Source organism: Manis pentadactyla, chromosome X, assembly GCF_030020395.1.
Source record: "Manis pentadactyla isolate mManPen7 chromosome X, mManPen7.hap1, whole genome shotgun sequence".
In the NCBI taxonomy this organism is placed as follows: domain Eukaryota; kingdom Metazoa; phylum Chordata; class Mammalia; order Pholidota; family Manidae; genus Manis; species Manis pentadactyla.
In genome coordinates this window covers 105,572,658-105,593,394 of record NC_080038.1, presented here as the reverse complement: position 1 = coordinate 105,593,394, position 20,737 = coordinate 105,572,658, and the positions used below count along the sequence as shown (strand labels likewise).

The 20,737-nt window shown below is 37.4% G+C and overlaps 2 protein-coding genes across 4 annotated transcripts in view; one reads left to right on the top strand and one right to left on the bottom strand.

Annotated features, from left to right (window-relative positions):
- Positions 1-20,737, bottom strand: part of TMEM164 (transmembrane protein 164) — a 314,697-nt gene that overhangs the window by 70,697 nt on the left and 223,263 nt on the right. The window lies entirely within an intron of this gene.
- The window catches only part of AMMECR1 (AMMECR nuclear protein 1), a 132,883-nt gene that overhangs the window by 105,468 nt on the left and 6,678 nt on the right, over positions 1-20,737 (top strand). Inside the window, exons 3-6 of one of the 2 annotated variants that reach the window (XR_008995166.1) lie at positions 5,735-5,849; positions 19,035-19,125; positions 20,194-20,344; positions 20,523-20,619. Coding sequence is in view for 1 of the 2 variants with exons in the window: in XM_036912655.2 (XP_036768550.1) it covers positions 5,735-5,849; positions 19,035-19,125; positions 20,523-20,619 (303 nt within the window). In the remaining variant the exon portion in view is untranslated. Of the gene's footprint in view, positions 1-5,734; positions 5,850-19,034; positions 19,126-20,193; positions 20,345-20,522; positions 20,620-20,737 lie in introns of those variants that run through there. The other variant, XM_036912655.2, reaches the window with a different exon arrangement.

The following is a 20,737-nucleotide window of genomic DNA, read 5'->3' as shown; positions in this document are numbered from 1 at the left end:
AGTTCATTTCTAAAAATGGAATGCAGTAAATCCAACAACTCTGCAGGGAGAGCATTATGTGAACATTATATGGAAGGAAATGAGGAATACCTGTCATATACAGTAAACATTTAGCCACTGGTTTCTTTATGTATCTGAAAGTATTTTCCAGTTGTAGTTCTGATCCACTAAATCAAATTCACAACCTACTCTCCTACCTTAGTGGTGAGGAACTAGTGGCTCGGAGGCAGATTCTTGATGATACTGCTCTGGTCATCATCACAGCATGCAGTGCACAGAGTATCTCTCCCTCCTAGAGGGCAGCTGTGGTTATCAGAGAATGGAGGCTTTTAAGAATTCAAGATTAGAGGAATTCAAGTACTTTAAGCTAATCAGAGGGCAGTAAGTGATCATGCTTTAAAGTTTAAGTGAATCGTGTATGATACAAGCCAAATAATATATATGAAAACCTACAAGATCTATTGCACTTCATTTCCCTCTTCCTCTAATCCTTCTTCTCTTTCTTTCTTGCTCTCTTTGTCCCTTTGTGTGTGTCTTTTTTTTTTTTACTTATTTTGCCTCCCACTTCCTTTCCCTGCTTCTTGTTTTCTTCTTCTTCTCCATCTTTATTACTTTGTATACATTCTCTTTTTCTTTTTCTTTCCTTCCTTTCAACTTTCTCTTCCTTTTCTTCCATGCCTTGGTCCTTTCCTCCATTCCCTACTAATTACCTACCATATCACATTTTAAATATATATTAAAACTAATAAATTTTAATGTTAATGTTCACTGAGCAGCAAGTATGTTGCATTTATTACTCTAAAGGGAAAAAAACATGTCCCAATTAAGTACCACTTTAACTATGGCTTACAGTTGAAAATTTCCTTTTGGGTCATGGCCCTCAGTAAAATAAGGTTCCCTTCCTCCCTCTGTAACCTCCCTACCCTTAAGTTTGGTGAATAGTCACTTCCTTTTGGCATCCTATTTTATGTATATGTGCATATATTATATACACATATTTTTTAATAATGGGAAGCTGAAATTGATATTTAATGTGAATTGGAGCGTATGGATCATTTTTCGGGTTTCGGATTTCGAATTCTAGTATTCTGTTTCCAGAGTTCATACATGCCACGTGTACATTCTGTTCCAGAAGCTCTGATGAGGAACAGCAGTATTTCCAGATTACTGAAACCCCTCATGAAAAAAGTTTTTTAAAAAGACTGATGTATTCCTGATTTGCTTTCCTTCACTTATCCAAACAGGGATTTTTAATTTTGGTTTTAATTACTTCCTTGTCCTAAAAAAACAAAGATTGCTGTAATATGAAGCCCATCTCAATTTGGGTAACTTTCCGCTAGTTAACTGATTAAGGTAACCGATGTTTTAGAAAGTGAAAGAATGAATGAGTGAATGGTTAGCTAGCTAAAGCACTTCAGTCATTTCGTTTCCATGCCATACTGTTGATGATAAACCTTGTAATGTCTAAGGTTTTGTCTCTTTTCAGCTGTTCTTTTTTTCCTCCCTCATAGTTTCCAGGCACTGACATAAACCCTTTGATTCTTTGATGGAGAAACTCTTAATTCCTTTTTTTTTAATGTTCATTTTCATTAAAGTGCTATTTAACACTAGATATTAACTTTGACAGATGTTAATGCTGCTTCTCAATTAGGTAAAATATATTCTTGGGAAGGTGCCAATTTGAACTGAATATATTTGAATTTGGTATGTGAATTAAACTGTTGTTTAAACCTTACCCATCCATCAGATGGGTGATGGAGCAGCCAGCTGGTTTTGTACATAAGTGGGTTTTTTTTCCTTAGCAATATTTAACCATTAGAAAATGGCCTCCTACTGTAGCAAAGAGAACTTCATACAAATTTACTACAAGATCTTCTTGTTTGTCAGTTTCTTAGACTGCCTACAATTTCAGTTGGGACACTACTCTGGTATAAAATGCTTTCCATGGACAATATTAATATTTTAAAATCCTTTTTGCTTCTACAGATCTCTAGTAGACAGGAAGTCTTGCTCTACTTACCCTTTGGCTACTAATGAATGCTTTAAACTATTATTTATCTTCTTTAGGCAGAGGCACTGCAGGTATGAGATCAGAATTGCCAAGTAAGGCAAGCATTTAATTTTGAAGTTTAAAAAGAATCCATTCAAAGGCGGCAACTAAAGTGTGGATACTAGAAAGAATTTTGGACTTGAGTCAGGGCATCTGGGTTGTATCCCCACCTGTGTCATGAACTAGCTGGGTCACTTGGAGCAAGTCACGGCCAAACTCTGGATGGCATATCTACTCTCTCTGAAGGCTCAGCTTCCACGCTGCATGTTCTATGAACTAAAGAGAGTGGGGCTGAGGGAAGTTGAATCCTCTCATTTATCAGCTATCCACACTAGCCTAGCAGCTCTGAGGTCAGTCTCCAGCTGCATTTTTCATCTTTTTTATAATCCCTCAAATCCTTACTAGGCTTTCATTGCTGGTTCTTTTCCCTAGGGATTTGCATTTAGCGATACTTATGGCTTCCTACCTTTTGTAGTTTTTTCTATGCTCATTAATTTACTGAAAAGTTACTTAAGAGTTGAAGAAAAATGCAACAAATAAAAGTCTTATTTGAGTTAGTGTTTCTGTAAACTGTAAACTCAGACTGTTTCCATCATGAACTAATGTACCTTTACCATTTCAGAGTTTTGAAGTTAATACCTGTGAGTGTGGGTACAGTGAGGCATGACTGTTAGTTTCTCTTTTTAGCCTTGCTAGTATTCTCCTGCTTACTTGTTCTAAACATTATTTTTTTAAAGCCCAGAATGAGCTCCATATTATGAGCAACAAGGCTCCATATTATGAGGAGAACTTACTAGCCTTATCCTCAGTTACATTTTAGGAGGTACTTGAAAATTTCTTTCATTTGTAATAGCTGAATTGCACTAAGTGAAAATTTACCTTTTGTTTGTTTGCCGGGAAATAAAAAATAAAGTAACTTGCCTCAAAGTGCTGAGAAATTGTATGGCAACTTTAGCATGTATGTTTTAATGTAAAGGCTAGAGCTAGATACAAAAAAAAATGCCTCATTAAAGGAGGCCTAGCATTATAATTACAAAGGCAGACAGTAGCAAGTGTTGACAAGGATGTGGGGAAATTAGAACCATCATACATTGCTGATGGGAATGTGGAATGGTACAGCAACTGTGGGGAACAGTTTGTTGGTTCCTCAAACAGTTAAACATGAATTACCATATGATGCAGCCATTCCACTCCTAGGTATCTACCCAAGAGAAATGAAAACATATGTCTACACAAAAACTCATACATGAATGTTCACAGCAGCATTATTCCTAGTGGCCAAAAAGTGAAAAGAACCCAAATGTCCATCAACGGATAAGTGGATAACAAAATGTGATATGTCCATACAGTTGAATATTATTAAGCAATTGAAAGGAATGAAGTAGTGATACATGCTACAACATAGATGAAACCGCAAAAAAATGCTAAGTGAAAGAAGCCAGACACAAAAAGCCACATATTGTATAATTCCACTTACATGCAATGTCCAGAATAGGCAAATCCGTAGAGACATAAATCAGTAGTAGATTTATGATATCCAGTATCTAAGGGGAGGGGAGAATGGGGTCTGACTGCTAAGGGGTAGGAGGTTTCTTTCTGGTGTGATGAAATGTTTTAGAAATAGATGGTGGTGATGGTTATACACCTTGCGAATATACTAAAAACCAGAGTTGTATACATTAAAAGGGTGAATTTTATGGTATGTGAATTGTATCTCAATAAAGTTGTTATATGACAGAAACATTAGCAGCTATATTGCTGTAATTCCTTGAAATTACAAGTGTGTTTAAATTACATTGTTGCCAGGGGTTCAGCGGAGGGAGAATGGGGGAGCTGGTGTTTAATGGGTGCTGTGTTTCAGTTGGAGAAGATGAGTAAGTTCTGGAGATGGATGGTCGGGATAGTTGCACAACAACGTGAACGTACTTAATCCTACAGAACTGTATGCTTAAAAATGGTTAAAAGAGCAAATTTTATGTTATACATTTCACAATAAAAAAAGACTATAACCCTAACAGATTATATTTTATATTATTCTAAGGTATAATAAGACTTTTCTCCCTCGTTTTTTTGTTTCTCTTTAACAGGAAAACTGAAAGTGTGATTGGCCTTTTGGTTGGTATGCATGGGATTCTTCTAGTCTGTTTTACAACTTCTGTTCCATATGTGTGTGTATCAAGGGTGGGGGTTATATAGACACATATATATCTTTAATCTTGGTTTTGAATGAGAATCTTGAAAATATTTTTTAAAACTTTATTTGCCGGGAGGAAAATAAAAGAGGACAAACCTAGGAAATTTATGTTGTGGAATTACAGAGTAGTGAAATGCTGTTCTCAGAGCATTAGTTATAGCAGATTTCCTGATTTTTTTGAATCATCTCAACTCCTTGAAAGGGAAAAACCATTTATACTTTATGTGGACCATCTCTGTACCTTTCTATAAGCATTTTCCTTTGTACGCAGGATAGAGCAAGCACCAAAATGCATGAAAATACTCACAAATGTAGGGGTGTATTTGTACAGTACAGTGCCTAAGTTTCAGAAGGCAAAGGAAGGGATGTAAGAATGAAAGAAAGAAAATCCATCAATGAGGAAGTCACTGAAAAAGGAATTATATCCAAAGGCCACAGAACTTTATTATGACCCAAGCAGTTTGTAGGCTGTGAGTTTGTAACCTCTAAGGATTAATCAGTGAAAACATTTTCTAAGCCTGTGCTCTATAGGACATTTGAAGATTGATGGCACAAATGCCAGTGGTGGCATTATTAATACAGTATGCAATCAGGGGTGTGTTTGTTTTTCTGGACCAGGAAATGGTTTCTTTTAAAAGTACAAGGAACACACAGTGCGTGCGTGTGTGTGTTTGTGTGTGTGTTTTCTGTATATTCTATTGCAGGAATAATTGAGGTCTTCCCACATTTTTGTCCTTTACAATGGGGTTTTTGTATAATCTGGCACTGTGGTATACTTCCCTTGATTACAGGGTCCAATCAGAGTTGATGTGCTCAGAAATCCATTGATGTGATTAATGGTCCCCAATCATACTTTTATTCCTAGATGAGCCTTATTTTCCTGTAGTTTCACAATTTTTGAGTCATAGCTTGAGTTTTCCTTTCTAGGGGGCTTGCAATCCTTACATTTTTGGTATTTGCATGATTATTTTCATTTTCTTTCATTTCTTTTGCTTAAAGAAAATGAAAGTTTGATCTTTCTTTGAATCCTTTGGGTGCTGTTCTATGGTTAAGTGACCAACCTAATACGGACTTTTTTATGTGAATATTTATGTGTGTGTGTGTGTGTATTCTCCACCAGCACTAGATCCAGAAGTCTTCCCACAAATTTCCACTAGTCTTGTTTATATTCTCCTCAAAAGTAAAATTAAACATTCTCAGATTCTACAACAGGGAAGCACCAGGAAATGACTATACAGGAAATGTAATTGATTACTCACCCCTTACAATTGAATTGGTCACAGGATTGGCTCGTAAACACAATCTATTGAAGGGAAAAAATGACTAATAAAATCTTTGGGGTCTTGGAATACATTTGAAGATTACTGGGGCCTTTGGCATCTTAACTTATTTTTTTTTTAATCTCGTACCTTTTCCAATGATTATCTGCATTTGAGATTAGGAACTCTCATGTCTATTGATCGCTTTAATATTTGCTTCGTTTTCAACAGTGCCCTTAAAGATAGCCGTTTTCCCCCAATGACAAGGGATGAGCTGCCTCGGCTGTTCTGCTCAGTGTCTCTGCTCACTAACTTTGAAGATGTCTGTGATTATTTGGACTGGGAGGTAAGACTCAAGAAAATTTTTAAAGAAAAATGAGTAGATGTTAAAAATCAGGCCCAGAAAATAAGTCTTTCAGCCCATTCTTTATTGTAATAGAGGTGGAGAGTCACATGGAGAAATAAATCTCACAGCTTATCAACGAGATAGGAGTGAAGGAGTTTTTTTAAAAGGCAAAGTGCCATGTGTTATTTTAATCCCCAAACTGAATTTGCTCTTCATTATTACTTTACCACAGTACCTCATAAAAGCTGTTAATAAATAGTGAGAAGGACCGACTGGTATTTATTTCTCCTCTTGTTTCCATTCCAATGCACTCTGGTGTAACTGCCACCAAGCAGTTCAGTGGTCAGAAGATATATCTCAGAAACAAGGAGCAAAAGAGTAAGAATAATATACCAGTTGGGGAAATCAGACTGTGGATAATGACGGGGTGTTGGTTCACTAGAGTTAAATCGTGTTAATTCATCCTTGGCAACCTTAATCTATGCACTTATACACACTAAGAAATAAGATTATAAACTCAAGTATCTCCATGCATTGCCATGATCAGAGTAGCCTACATGGATCATATTTTTATTCTTTAGTATGTGGGTTTGAGCCTTTCAGAAGGTCCAGATGTTCCCACCATGATCTGCTTTGGTGGTTGGAAGGTGATAGTTGAAATTTTACACATCAACACTCCCACATTACTGAATGCTGACTGTATTCAAGGCACTGTGTTACACATTCAAAAGGGCTAAGATGTGGGCTCCACCATAAAGCATCTTGGAGTCTAATAGCAGAGAAAAGAAGGATACACAAAGCACAAGGGAGTAAGTGCTGTAAGAAAGAAACAGTGGGAATTCAGTGGTACACACAGCAGTCTCCCTCACACATTCATAAATGACATGACTGTATCATCATGATATATTTTAATTCTACCACCTGTTTAGAATGACTACCCCTCCCCTCCCCCCGGTAGTAACTGAGATATTTTGCCCTGTAGACAGATAACTGTCTTGATAGTTAACTCAACTTGAATTTCATATTTGGCTTTGCCCTGGTTCCTTGTGAGCCTTTAGACAATGTATTCCACTGCCATTCAGTTTTTCCACACAAGAATCAGACATTTATAAAGTTCTTAATCTTCATTTGAAAAAATCTCTTTGATAGAAATTATTGTTGTTGTGCCAGAGCTCTTTTAAAAATCCTGCAGAGGGTAGGATGAAAGAGTTCCTTCTGGGTTTTGTGGTAGGGTTTTTGGAGCATTGTCAGTATGAAAGTATGTTAAGATATTTTTGTGAAGGAAAAATAAAATTAATTGATAGTGTTGATCCTAGCAAAGTTGAAATGTGTAAAACCTTTTACAGAACTAAAATTTTCCAGTTGATGGTTTTCTATAAACTTATTCTTCCTATTTGAATTTTCCTTAAGGAGAAGTCTACCAGTATTCTAGAACTATTCCCCAGTACTTTATTTTGAAATGACCCCAATTATATCCCTCACTTATTAACAAACGTTACAGTTTGGATGGTTCTTTTACTATTCTAAGGTTACTGCTTCCTCTTCTCTAGCTAGAATTTTACTTCTGCTTGCTGAATTGCAGGGCACTGTGTGTGTTGTGGTGAGGGCGGCAGTGATAACAGGGGGAAAAGCCTGAGGTGTAGGAGGTGATCAAGCTACAAAAACCCTTCTACACTTACTTGAAGCCACTGAGTTAGAAGTATGCTTCTGGTGTGTGTACGTGTGTGTGCATGTGCATGTGCATGCACATGCGTGTGTGCACATGTGCATATGTGGCATGTACATGAATGTATATTGCACAAACATGTGCATGTGTTTTGGGGAAAGGAAAAATGGGAGAATCCAACCATTGTTAATTAGATCTTTAACCCACTTCAAGCACTGTTTACAGCTACAGTTAACCTTCATATTATTGAGCTTTTATGTCCATAAGATATATCAGCTTCCTCTTGAGAGGTGGGGGGTCAAGTTCTGAAGAATTGGTACTGTGTATTTTCAAGGTGTATTTATCCTCTCTGGTCACCATCTCCCAATTTGAATTTCCAGAATATTCTATATTGCTTCTACTTGGTGTTATGTAGTTAAGACATTCCTTAAGGCTTAAATATCAATGTCTATTTAGTGATGCTTTCCTGTTAAAGTAACAAAAAACATACACACATATATTTCTGTACATATGTAAGTATTTGAAAGTGAATTAGACATTGCTAAGATGGCTATACTATGAGGAAAAGACTGTCCTTTTCAATTCACAGTTTAAAGTATTTAGCATAAGAGAAATTTGTTTCCAAGGAGTAAGGGTGAAAATTACATTTTGAAGTACAAAAATGTGATTTGGGCTATAAAAAAGTACCATAGTCAGTGATTGAAAATGGAATGGTATTATTATGGGAAAGATGTTAGAAGAGTTATCCTTAATAATTCTGGTAAAGCATTATTACTTTAAACACAGAATGCCAAAGTAGAATTAAAGGCATTTTTTAAAGAAAAGTGTATGTCAATATAATTTCAGTCCTACATATATACTCAAAATAAATGAAAACAGATGTCGAAACAAAAACTTGTACACAATAGCCAAAAGATGGAAACAATCCAAATGTCTATCAGTAAAATGGATAAACAAAATGTAGTCTGTCTATACAATGGAATAATATTAGGCCATAAAAAAGAATGAAGTACTGATTTGTGCTACAACCTGAATGAACCTTGAAAACATTATGCTAAGTGAAAGCAGCTAGACACAAAATGCCACATACTGTATGATTCTCTTTATGTGAAGTATCCCAAATGGGCAAATCCATAGAGGTAGATGGCACATTAGTAGTTGTCAGGGGTTGGGGGGAGGCAATGAATAGAAAGTGATTGCTTAATGGAGTCAGGGTTTTTATTTGGGGTGATGAAAAAGCTCTGGAACTGGATAGTAGTGGTGGTTGTACAACATTGTGAATGTACTTGAAGCTACTGAATGGTACACTTTAAAATTTTATGTGTATATTACCACAATAAAAAAGCATATATGCATATATATATTTTTAAACCTATTATCCATAATAGCATATTATTGAAGAAAACTTTAAAAATTCAAAAAATATAAAGAAAGAAATGCAAGCCACTCATAATCACACCATTCTGAGATAACCGCTGTTAACATTTTGGAATATTTGTTTCATTTCTTTTTCCGGGTCTTTTTACCAATGAATCCGCACATTTGTTTATGAAACTGAGATCATATTGAATATACAGTCACTATTAAGAGGGTTACGGGGAAGTCTTTATTTATGGTTTCTCCTTATATATAAGTTAATTATTTACATTGTCAATTTCCTTTATGAGGAGTCTGTCTATGTTATGAAAGTATACGTTTATTTCATTTTGAGAAATTTCACACTGTCAAATAGGTACAACTTTTCTTCCAAGAATGAAATAATCCTACTCACCATAAGTATCTAATTTTAACCTGAAATGCAAAATGCTGTATATGTTTGTGCCAGAGGAGGAAACAGGAGATGATTACAGAATTTTACCAGAGAATTTTTATGTCAAAGATTGTTGTTAAATATGTTTTATATAAGCAGAAGCCTCAAACATAGGGCTTTTCTGGTGGAAACACAGCTTGAGTGTTGGCTCCACTACTGAAGGGTGTTACAGTAGTAGTTATAGCAGTAGAATTCCTAATTAAAGGGATGAAAATGCTCAGATCAAAGCAGAATGAGGGCAAAGTCTAGAAGCCCAAAAACATAGAAGTAGGTAACTTCGGTAACAAGAGAGACATTACTGTGGTCATGAGGATGAGGGACATGACCGGTGGTAATAGTAACCTAATTGTGCAATGATCAGGGAACTAGTGAGCTGCCAGAGGGCTGGCTACTCTCTTACTCTCTTCTTCATCCCAAGTTTTTAACTCAGCCTGTTTGGGAACTCTTTTGGTAACATCTCTCTAGTTTTATAATGGAAGTTAGTCAGAAAGTAGGGTTTGTGTCAGACTTTGTTTTAGAGGCTAGAATGCTTCTGTTCAATAATGGGAGGAATGTTTGATGAATGTTTCACAAGTAGATGTAATTAATTTCAAGTCCATGTTGAATCGACAGGATGCTCAGTAATACTTCCATACGTGATACTTCCTCAAAATCATAACTGTAACATTTCAAATGAGTGCCTATAGGTAGCCTCTCAGGGAGTGTGGGTAATCATTAAAAACAACAAAACCATCCACAAAAGGCTGTAAAGACAATTGGAGCAGTGGTGCCACCGTTCTGAGAACTGCTGATCATTGCCTACATCACCGTCTACTTACTGCCCTGGTAGGTGTGAGAAGGATGAGGAGTGATTGATTTGGGGGGGAAAATTCGTTAACTGATAAGTTGAAATATCTACCTGCAAGGCTAAAATGGTTGTTAAATGAGGAAAATTGCTCCCCTAGGGAGAAACCCAAAGTGTTCTGCCTTGTGTTTGAACACAAAAACTTATTGTGTTCTTCAGTTGGCAGCATTCTCTTAATTTTGAATGACAGGATGATTGACAAACATGGTCCTTTGGAAAGAAAAGGCTCATGCAGCATGCTGGAGTCCTCCAAAATGGTATGTAGCCTAAAACTGGTATAATTCCACTATTTGAGAGCCATATTTCCTTTTAAAGGTCTGAAAGGATATATAACCAAAGACATTACCATAGCTGGAGTTTGACTTGAGGGGGTGATTGTAGGTGTGTCATCTTGTAGCTGCTTCTTTCCGGGAGGATATAAATGAATAAGCTTTTTGTTTGTAGAAGAACTTGTATAGCAAGTAGACTACCAGTGATCTTGTAGGAGCATATACAGCAATTTGCTGACAGACAGAAAATATTTTCTACATTGTAATCAGGCATCTTATTTCTGTGCTTTAGAGACAAGATCATTTTGAAGGCATGAGGAAGAAGTGTCTTCTGTATTCTCAAGTAGACCATTAGATCACATTTCAACTGGTTAATGACATTTTCACAAACCCTGAGGTATTTTTTGATACATTTAGTTCCCTGGCTCACTGATATCTCACCTGTATATACAGCTCTCACTTAAGCAATACATTGTGGTCCTAAGACAGACTGTTCCTTTTCAGCACCCAATATGTACATGGAATCAACCCATGCTGCGTGGGGCTGGCCAGCATGATTCTTGTGTGATGCCAAAAATCTGCCCCTGGACTTGAGAGCTAGACCCCAAGCCCTTAGTCTTACTCTGCCCCCACAGAACCAAAGCGTCTGTTATTGTACATGATGTTGTACTCCTGGTACTCAGAGAACTGCATTTCACTTTAAAAGCAATCTCCAAAGCACACCTCTTGAGCGAGCACAGCTCCATTTCTGACGTGTTCAGCTGCAGTTAATAAGAGTGCACTTTTGTAACAACCTTCATGAGAGTAAATAGATGAGATGAATAAATTGGCTACCATCATTATCTCTCATGTATTTTAGAAGTTCATGTTCTCCTTTTCACTCTACGTTCCCCGCTAAAGGTTTACATTTTTCTAGCTCCTCTTAATGCACCACTGAAAACAGAGTTCCCATTCATGCGCAGATGGTCAGCATGATCACAGAGTCACCAAGTAAAATGCCTTCTAGTTGTGTATGTTCTGTCCACCCGCCCCTCTGTTATTTTTCCCCAACTATGATAAGCACTGTTTTGCTTCCCTTCTAACTTAAGATTCCCGCTTTTTAAAAAAAATACACAGCTCCATATATTTAGGAAAATGCTTTAAACAGTATTTTCTCAGGGACCTTGAGATGTTTTGCATTATCGTTACAATAATTTAGTCTGTGTCCTGATGCTCTACTTTAAATGTTTTTTCAAGTGCATATTGGGAAAGGAATGTTTCATGCTTCCTGGCCATCTAGAAAGAATTTGCTATGAATCAACGATTCAGTGTGTCATAAGCCTATTGTGGAAGCAGGCCGAACAAAATAAAGTAACTTCTAAAAGATGATTTAATACATAAAAACCCTCATTAGCTATTGGTACTCTTGGTGAAGTGGGCTGTGTGGTCCATTCTCAGGCCTCCTCCAGTTGCTTGCCACGTTCCTCCCAGCGTGTTGTTTGGTGGCAGGGGGACGTTTTCCTGCTTCTTCCCTCAAGCCCACTAACTCTTCCAGCCCTTTCCCTAGTTCACTAGAGTCTGCTCTTTCCTGTACACTTTGCCTGTGTGTGTGTCTGTGTGTGTGTGTGTACTCAGAATTTAATAAAGTAGAGGGCTGAATCTGGGGAAGGAGGAGACCCGGATTCTCTTCCTGACTGCCACTGCCCAACTCGGCGACCTTTCTGGATCTCCGTTTCCTCACCAGGAAGCTGGAAAAGTTGGACTAGATGATACCTCAGGTACCTCTGGATGCTGAGAGAGTGTCATGCTGTGACTTCCCTTTTTAAAATGGCTCCTGTTTCATTTTATTTCCGGAGAATGAATCACAGTAGCCACTTAGAAGTCATAAGAGGCTCCTAACTTTTAACACGGCCATTGCCAAATTAAATGTAGGCACCCAAAGTGAAAAATAGCCCAAGTTTTAAAGTAGACATTTTAGATTTCTTTTTCACAAAAGAATTTCCTTTAGGAAGAAAAATACCCTAAACCATAAATGCCTCTATTTTATTGCTGCATCATCCCATTGTAAATCAACATTATATGTGTAAATGTATATTAAGCAAGTATGTTAAGGAGTGATTATTCATTTGACAAACAGAAATTTTGCTTTGCAGAAGGACTCACTAAAGGGTTTCTTTATTGTCTGCCTCATGACTTTAAGACTCATTCAATTACATAAATTCAACCCATACGTAACTTTTGGGGATAAATCTCTTTTGTAGACTGAGTAAAACTGAGTAATACTGAGTCAGATACTCAATATACGGTTCTAACCTGTATAATATTTTTCTTAGTTTCTTAACCAAGCAAACAACATTATTTCATATTGAGTACATTTGTGAGGAGAGGATTTATTTCCCCAGCCTTTGAAAGCAAACAAATTCACACCTCTAGATTTTAAGAAAATTTTGTAACTTTAGTTTCCTTGTCTGTAAATTCACTCCCTTCTTCATTCCCTTTAAAAAAAGGTAGGAATGCATTTTTCTAACTTTTGATGTAAAGCAGACTTTTTATTTAAAGGTCATCTGTGTTGCTTGAACTTTCCTTGGAAAGTTTCAGGATGTTCAGTTTTTAAGAAATGCTTATTATAATTAATCATTACAGAGAATTGGGTTTTTTTTTCCTTAATTGCACTCTGAGCTGTCACTTGTTCTCTGCACACCTCAGAATAAGAACACTTCCTTTCAGTGCAAATGATACATAAATGTGTTAGGCTTCATAGCTTTTCAAAGCCCCTCTTCATTGGCCATGCTTTATTTAAAATCTTAACTAATTCTTTAAAACTTCATGGGGGTGATTATTAGCTAGTTCAGGTATTTTAGAGCTGTGTTTCTGCTATTAGGTAAAATAAATGCTATGAGATTGTTTTTCAGTTGCCTTTGTGAAATAGATTGGCAGGCTTGTGTTCCTGATAGACAAGATGTCCAAGTCTCCTACATGAATCAAAATTGGCACTAATTGGTCCTTTGGTAAGCTCTGCAAAAGCCAAGAATTGGTCCATGGAGACTGAACTAATTTCAAAGCTAAAGGTGACTAATTTGCAGGGATTTTAGAGAACAGTGACATATGTATTTTGGTCAAGGAGACCTTTGTCGTGGTTTTGACAAAGTAACAACAAAAAAATAACTTCAGTTGAGGTGCATGATGAAGCAGTTTTTATAGTAGAATATATTAAAAGGTTACTTGTGGCCAAATGATAGCTTTGCGAACACTTACCTTTTGATTTATTTTTCTAGTATTTCTTCTGCTTCTAAGAGTCTAACTTGAAAGAGATTTGCAAGCAAGGACAGCTATAGAACTGGTTAGATAATGGATAAAAACAGCCTAACAATGTAGTCCTTGGTGGCATCTCAGGGGTTTAGGAGATTATTTTTAAGTCACCAAGGCAAGGGTTGTCTCTGAGTAGTACTAGCATTATAGGTCATCTGTATTTTCTCCTTTATACTTTTCTAAAGGGCTTTTTTTTTAAATATAATACATGTGTACTGTTTTTATAAACGGGAAAAAAAGCCATGTTTATAATTGTTAAGGTTAACAAATGTAAAAATTACTGAGTTAAAAAAAAAAGCTGGACTGCAGCTATGTTGCTTTTTAAAATTTATTACTTGGCCAGATTCTGAAGTATTAATTACGAGCTTGTTAAGTGTTTGTTGTAAATAAGGTGATAAAAGTGATATAAAATCACAACTTTGAGAATTTGATGGGCAGATCTTGACAATACATAGTCTACGCTATTTTTTGGTAGTATCAGGATTGGGGGAAGTGATTCATTAGGATCTGTACAAGTTGTCTTCAGCCTTTATGATTAAAATCTGAATTTTCTTGCCCAAGTAAGAATTATTCAAGAGGATAAACTTGGATTAGGCCCAAGTTTGGATTCTTTTCCTGTTTTATGTTGAATTTTCTTTCACTGGGAAAAGGAGGAATCACTGTGTCCAGGAGGCTGAGCTGGGGGCAGGCAGAGGCACTGTGGGGCCACGAGTCAAAGAGTGGAACGTGCTGCTTTGTGATTTTTGTGCTTTTAGGAGAAATACCAGATACGGCTTTTTCCTCCTACAAATATAAGAAACAGCAAGCTCTGGGTCAGATCCCAGGGCTGTCTAATGCAAGTGTTTGCTTCTGCCCGTGGTACCATGGGCTCTTTTGTGAGTGAGCATGTGTGTCCTCCGTGATGCCAGTCTCTAAAGGTTAGGGGGTGTGCAGAACATCATGAGCTCCTCTCATTAGGAACAGAGTCCTTTTATTCAATTCAATGGAACTGGCATGTTGAGCCTGGCAGGTCAGTCTTATGTGAATGTCCAGTGACTGGCTGCTTTGTTAATTGCAAACCATATTTTGCCAAATGATATTATCAACAAAGACATGTCCAACAACTTTCGATTTTTTGACCTTCTGATATTTTTTATTTCATTCCAGGTGAACCCCCTGTGAATCAGTGCAGTGAGCTATGCCCATACTGTTCACAGGGAAACTCAGCGTTTGATTCTGAAAATAGAGAAGACTGGGACGAACTGTAGCATTTGCTAAGACAGGATGAACCCGAGGAAGTAAATTGATTTTATGGGTCAGGATGTGATCAGAGGCAGATTTAGCTTTGAGGTTCAGGACTGTGGAGGTAATTGTGGACCCAAATGGTCCAAGGCTTGTGTGGAGCCTACTCGACTCAGCCAGAGCACATTTTATACTCCTTGATGCTTTTAGCCAGATGACTCTTTTTCATGTTTCAGCATATCCAGATTGTTAGCTTGCTGATTAGACTCACAAGTAAAAGTGAGACCCTTTTGCAGTGCTACTAGAGGATTACAGGGCTAGCATTTGCCTTATAGACAGACTAGGGTATGCCAAACTTTGACTATGCAATTGTGAGGAGCATAATATAGACCACATATTCTAATGGGGGCAGAGAGGGCACTTTTTTTTAATCCCCCTGTATTGAGAGTCACTGCATTAGAAGATAATAGTTTGAAATGAAGCCACATTTTTAACATGGGACCAGATAACAAGGATAAATGAAATCTGCAGATAGTCTAGAAGCTTCATTTTAGACATTATTTATAATCTCTTCTCCTATGAAACCTTTTACTCTGTGGCAAAATAGATTAATTTGCGTGTATCTCTTCTCTCTGTGCCCACACGCTCTCTGATAGACAAATGAACAAATAAGAGAAATGGACAAGAGAGGAAAGAGGATAGAGCTGAGGCCAAGTGCACCCCTGCATGCATAATCCCCAAACTGAATAATCAATTCCAGAATAATTAAGATGTATTTTAGGGTCTTAACATTAATCTTGATATTTAATCATTCTGGGCAATGTTAAAAACAAAAGATTGTATAATAGCATTAATAAACATCAGTTGCTGTGGAATGGTTCTGAATAAATATGGCTGTCTTTTTGGTGTGAAGCAGAAATCTGTTCAACTGGTCTTACTCAGCACACACAGATACAGCTCTATTTAATTCCATATCCTCTTATCTATAAGTCCTACATTTAATTTACTACCATTTGAGTTGATTTATAGCTTTGCTTAGCAAAAGTACAGTCTTGATTAAAAGGATATTATCACAGTTGATGGACCTTGAAAGCATTTTTTTCTCAGACCTAATAATTTTGCAAATGACCTACAGACCCCCACAAGGCTAGATTTGCAGGTTACCAGTTTTTGCCCACCTGGCTGTCCTTTGCGCAGTGGTAGCTCGGGGTATGTCTGGTGTCATAGTTTTCCTATATGCTACCTCCTTATCCATTCTTAGACATGGAAGTAAGTGACATAGAGCTTCAGAGCAAGTTTGCTTCAGGGAACCCCAGTTCCCTGATGAGCTGATCCCTTACCTAGCTGGTAATTACAACTATAGCCTTTGTCTCTTGGGATGCTGCTGGGCGGAAGGATTCTCTAATCTAAGAGAGGATTCGATTTTTACACATGAGGGTTACACTTTGGAGATGCAGCTATGACAGACACCTTCGTCCAGCCATGTGGAATTCGTTTTGGTACTCATTTCAGTGGAGATGATCTAATTTGCAAAGCCAGTCATTTCCAAAGGCTGGCTAGAAATTTGGTCATTCTCCACAGTAGGCTATTTTCCACTCACCTGTTTTGATTGCACAGTATGACTATTTGGTGGCATCTGTGGCTCTGAGAGTAAGGCAAATGCTTTTGCTCAACAGGTGACAAAAAGCTATTATGCTCTGTTCTGTTCAGAACATTATTACCATTTTCCTGATTCCACTGGTTGAAAAAAATGAGTCACTCTGGTTTTGGCTTTATATCTTTGTGAAGCATATTTTTGACCTATGAAATAAGTTATTTCTCACAAAGGATTCCCTTTAAAATCACTACACTTACAGTTCAATTTACAGGGGCTTTCAATTGTTCATAATCATAGGAACACAGAAAAGAACTAAAAATTGTAAGTGTGGCACCAATTCAAAGGGGGAAATTTTGATAATTTTTTCATATCGAATTTGATGGTGGGGCCTTTTCAAAATAAAAAATAAGTCAAGCCTATTCATGAATAATTTTAATTCTGGTCAATATGTCTTTCCAGTTTGGTCTTAACCACTGTGTGTGTGTGTGTGTGTGTGTGTGTGTGTGTGTGTGTGTGTGTGTGTGTGTGTGTGTGTTCGTGTGCACATGTATAAAAGCTTTATTGAGAGGTTATTCACACACCATAAAGTTGGTCTTAACCTCTTTAAATTGTTAAATTACTAGGCTTTAAAATCTCTGAGATTTTTGTTGAAGAATACATAATGTGATCCTATAGAGAAAGGATTTATGCATCTAAATCACCTCCGATTTACCTTAATCACTTTTTTTTTCCCAACACGTAGCCACAGTTTGTCAGAGCTAGACTGACTATTAAAGGTTATCTAGTTAACCTAGAATTTAAATCACCTGGAGAGTTGTTCTTTTTCCAAACTATACTTGCTAAAGCTTGAAACTTCCTGAAATTCTGATACACTTTGCAGATCCCATCCCTACCCCATACCAGTTAAACAGCACCAATTAAGTCAAATGCTCTCATCTCGCAGATAAGGAAACATTCTTCTTCACAAAATTTTGAATAAACACCTTAATAAACACCAAAATTCTTTTCAATCTTCACATGACAGATTTTTCATAAATTGAGTTGAAGATGCAAAATTCACTTCAGTGAATGATGGGAGCATAAATCATTTATGAAAAACAATATTTATGAAAAACAGTATATTTTTAAAAACAAATTATGAAGGATCTGATATGTTGAAGGAAAAAATGTCAAAGTCACAGATCAGAATGCCAGTATACAGAAACTGTTGCAAATCTGTCATTGTCTCAGTACTGTGTCAGGCACTGGGGAGATGAGTAGATGAATTTTATCCTGGAAATGCTGATAGCTAAGCACTCATATTTCTTCTCAGCTGTCCACAGTCATTTCCCACAGGGTATCGGAGGTCTTACTGTGTTAGTTTTTAAATGGCTACCCTGATTGCATTTTTAGCAGAAGGAGGTTCATAAGGATACTGATATTAAATAGATAGAACAACTAACCACAGAGATAGGCTTTAATAAAAAAAAAAGAACCTAAACTACTCAGAAGATCTGACAGACTCTAATGGATGGATGTGTAAAGACCTGAGGAAAGAACAAAATGGATATTCCAGAGGTCTATTCCCTGAAAAACTGGAAAATTTCAGGCTAAGGGCAGAAGCAGCAAAAGAAGTTTTCGTGGACCCCTATTCTTCCTCTAGACCTTTACATCCATACAGATGGAAAGAGTAAAGGTCTATGACTTGACTCACCTGCTCTGAAAAGAAACCTCTTTCCTGGGGTAAAACTGTTTACCTGGTCTTACCTCTTCCTCCAGTACCTTGGGCTACCCTACACTCCACTCTGATTGATCTAAAGCAACCTTAGATTTGGGAGAACAAAATAGACTTGGTTATGCTTGAAATTTCATTTTTATTACCAATGTTTACAAAGATGTTAAGAACTTCGTATGATCTTTAGCTCTATACACTATTCTATGTGAGATATGAGGGGAAAAGACAGAGTCCCATGAGGGTTTGCCACTGGCCCACTTTAAGCTGTAATACATTTTTGAGAAACCTGTGTTTGCTTATCTACATATAAGTCAAGGTTTTAAAGAGACCCAACAGTTTGGGAAGGGAGTCAGCAGCCCCCAAATTTTGGAACTTGATCTGAAGTAGTGACTGCACAGGACAGTTGTTTTGCTCTTTCTTTCAAGTCAGTCCCCTCGACCTAGTTCCTTATTGTCGTGAACCACAGTTTGGGTGTTGGGGCAGGATTCTTGCCATTGACTGTCTTGTTCTACACACAGCCCCAGAATAGTTGTTCCGGTTCCAAACAGAATAGCATAGCCCAGCACATGTTGGGACAGGTAAATCAGTGTTTTCAGTCTCCACAGTCATCGTAGTGGCCTTCAAACCCAGTCAATGCTTTGGAAAGAGAAAAACGATATGCCCTTCCGAAAACAATGGGAAAGGAAGAACTGCATTCTCTTGAAAGTTAAATTATAACTTTTTCTTTCTGTTTCTCTGAAGAAGACTGTATTAATAAAACTGCCAATTTCTTTCAGGTGGGTGTACATGGCATTAGAATAGAATTCATCAATGAAAAAGGATCAAAACGCACCGCCACCTACCTACCGGAGGTTGCAAAGGAGCAAGGTCATTCTTGTACTTTATTTCATATGATCTAGTGAAAAATTTGAACAGATATACCAAATGAAATGCAATATTTGACCTTGCAATTATGTCTGATAATCGATCAATGTCAAATTATGAGAAATGACTCTTCCATCACTGCCACTGCAATGTCTGTATGAAACCGGGGAACTATTCACACAGAAGTTCACTCTCTGCACTAAAGTTTGACAGCAAAAACACACATGAGTGTATTTCCAAAAATGCAAAGATTTGTATAAATTGGGTTTTATTTTAGGCAACGGCTTACTATGAGTTTGCAGTGCCATTTTCCCCTATTCCGTTGCACTGCATATAGCCTGTGACACAAACAAGCCTTTTGTTACTCAGCCATACAGTTCATTGTCAGTGTCAGGTGTTTCATGTTTAGGTGGTTGCCATTACTCATTCTGCTACACTTAAATTTGTAGGTTTCCACTAAGCTTAGGGGCAGTGAGACTACATGAAGTATTGGTGTTTGACATGTTTGGTCTGCACCTCCTACCAAGTAGTTTTCTACTTTGCAGACACAGCACAAACCCTTATGAGCTACTACTGTAAAACAAAATAAGTTTCCACTCTGTAATATCTTGTCCTTTGTAGCCACTACTAAATTCTAGTTTCATATTAGTTGAAGTGAGTATTTCTCTTCTTACGGAGCCTTTCTGCTCATCAGAAAGCATTTGCATTTTGGTTTTCCCATGTTTGTTTCATATAAGTAAAAGATATAACAGCAAAGCCTAGTATCATTAACCCCTCCCTCCCCAAAACGAGAACGTCTTTAAGGCAGCTAGCTAAAGATTTGTTTATGTTGCTTTCAAAAATGTCTTAATCCTTTAGTTCTACTGAATACCTAATAGAGAGAGGCCTTAGAGACTAGTATACCATCCCATGTCAGAACCAATACAAATGCCTTTGAATACTGCACACAAATACACTTGATTGAATACAGAAGATACCATTAGGAGCAGCAATTACCATGAGTTAGCGGGGGTGTCCTAAATACTACCGAGCTGGCACAATGACATTTGGGTATTTCCCTCTCTTTTAAAGATGTCACTGTTAGAGGAGAGGACACTGTTTTTGGTTTGTTGCTGAGACGTGACTGAGCAGTTGCTGCCAGCCTCTGGGACTCCCGGCCTTGGAATGTGGTTGAGATAAAGAAGCCAGCGTTGTCAGCCATCACGAATAGCTAGAATTCCAGGTGTGCTGCTTCTGTACAGCATGAAATCTTAGCTTTTCTGTGTGATTGTTTTTAGGACCAGAGGATTAATGGCATTTGGTGACAGTGATAGCTGACCTCTACACAGTCATTTTGTATTTAACCGAAGGTGTTTGTTACATGTGCTTGACTGGTATTTTATGTGGTCTACTCTCCACAGGATGGGACCATATTCAGACCATAGACTCCTTACTGAGGAAAGGAGGATACAAAGCTCCAATTACTAATGAATTCAGGAAAACCATAAAACTGACCAGGTACAGAAGGCATTTTTCTAGTGCAAGGCTAACCAGTACACTTGGATGTGTACACCTATAACCCTCTGATTTCTTTGGTCTCTCTAACTGTACTTCTGAAACAGAATGGAAATGAATG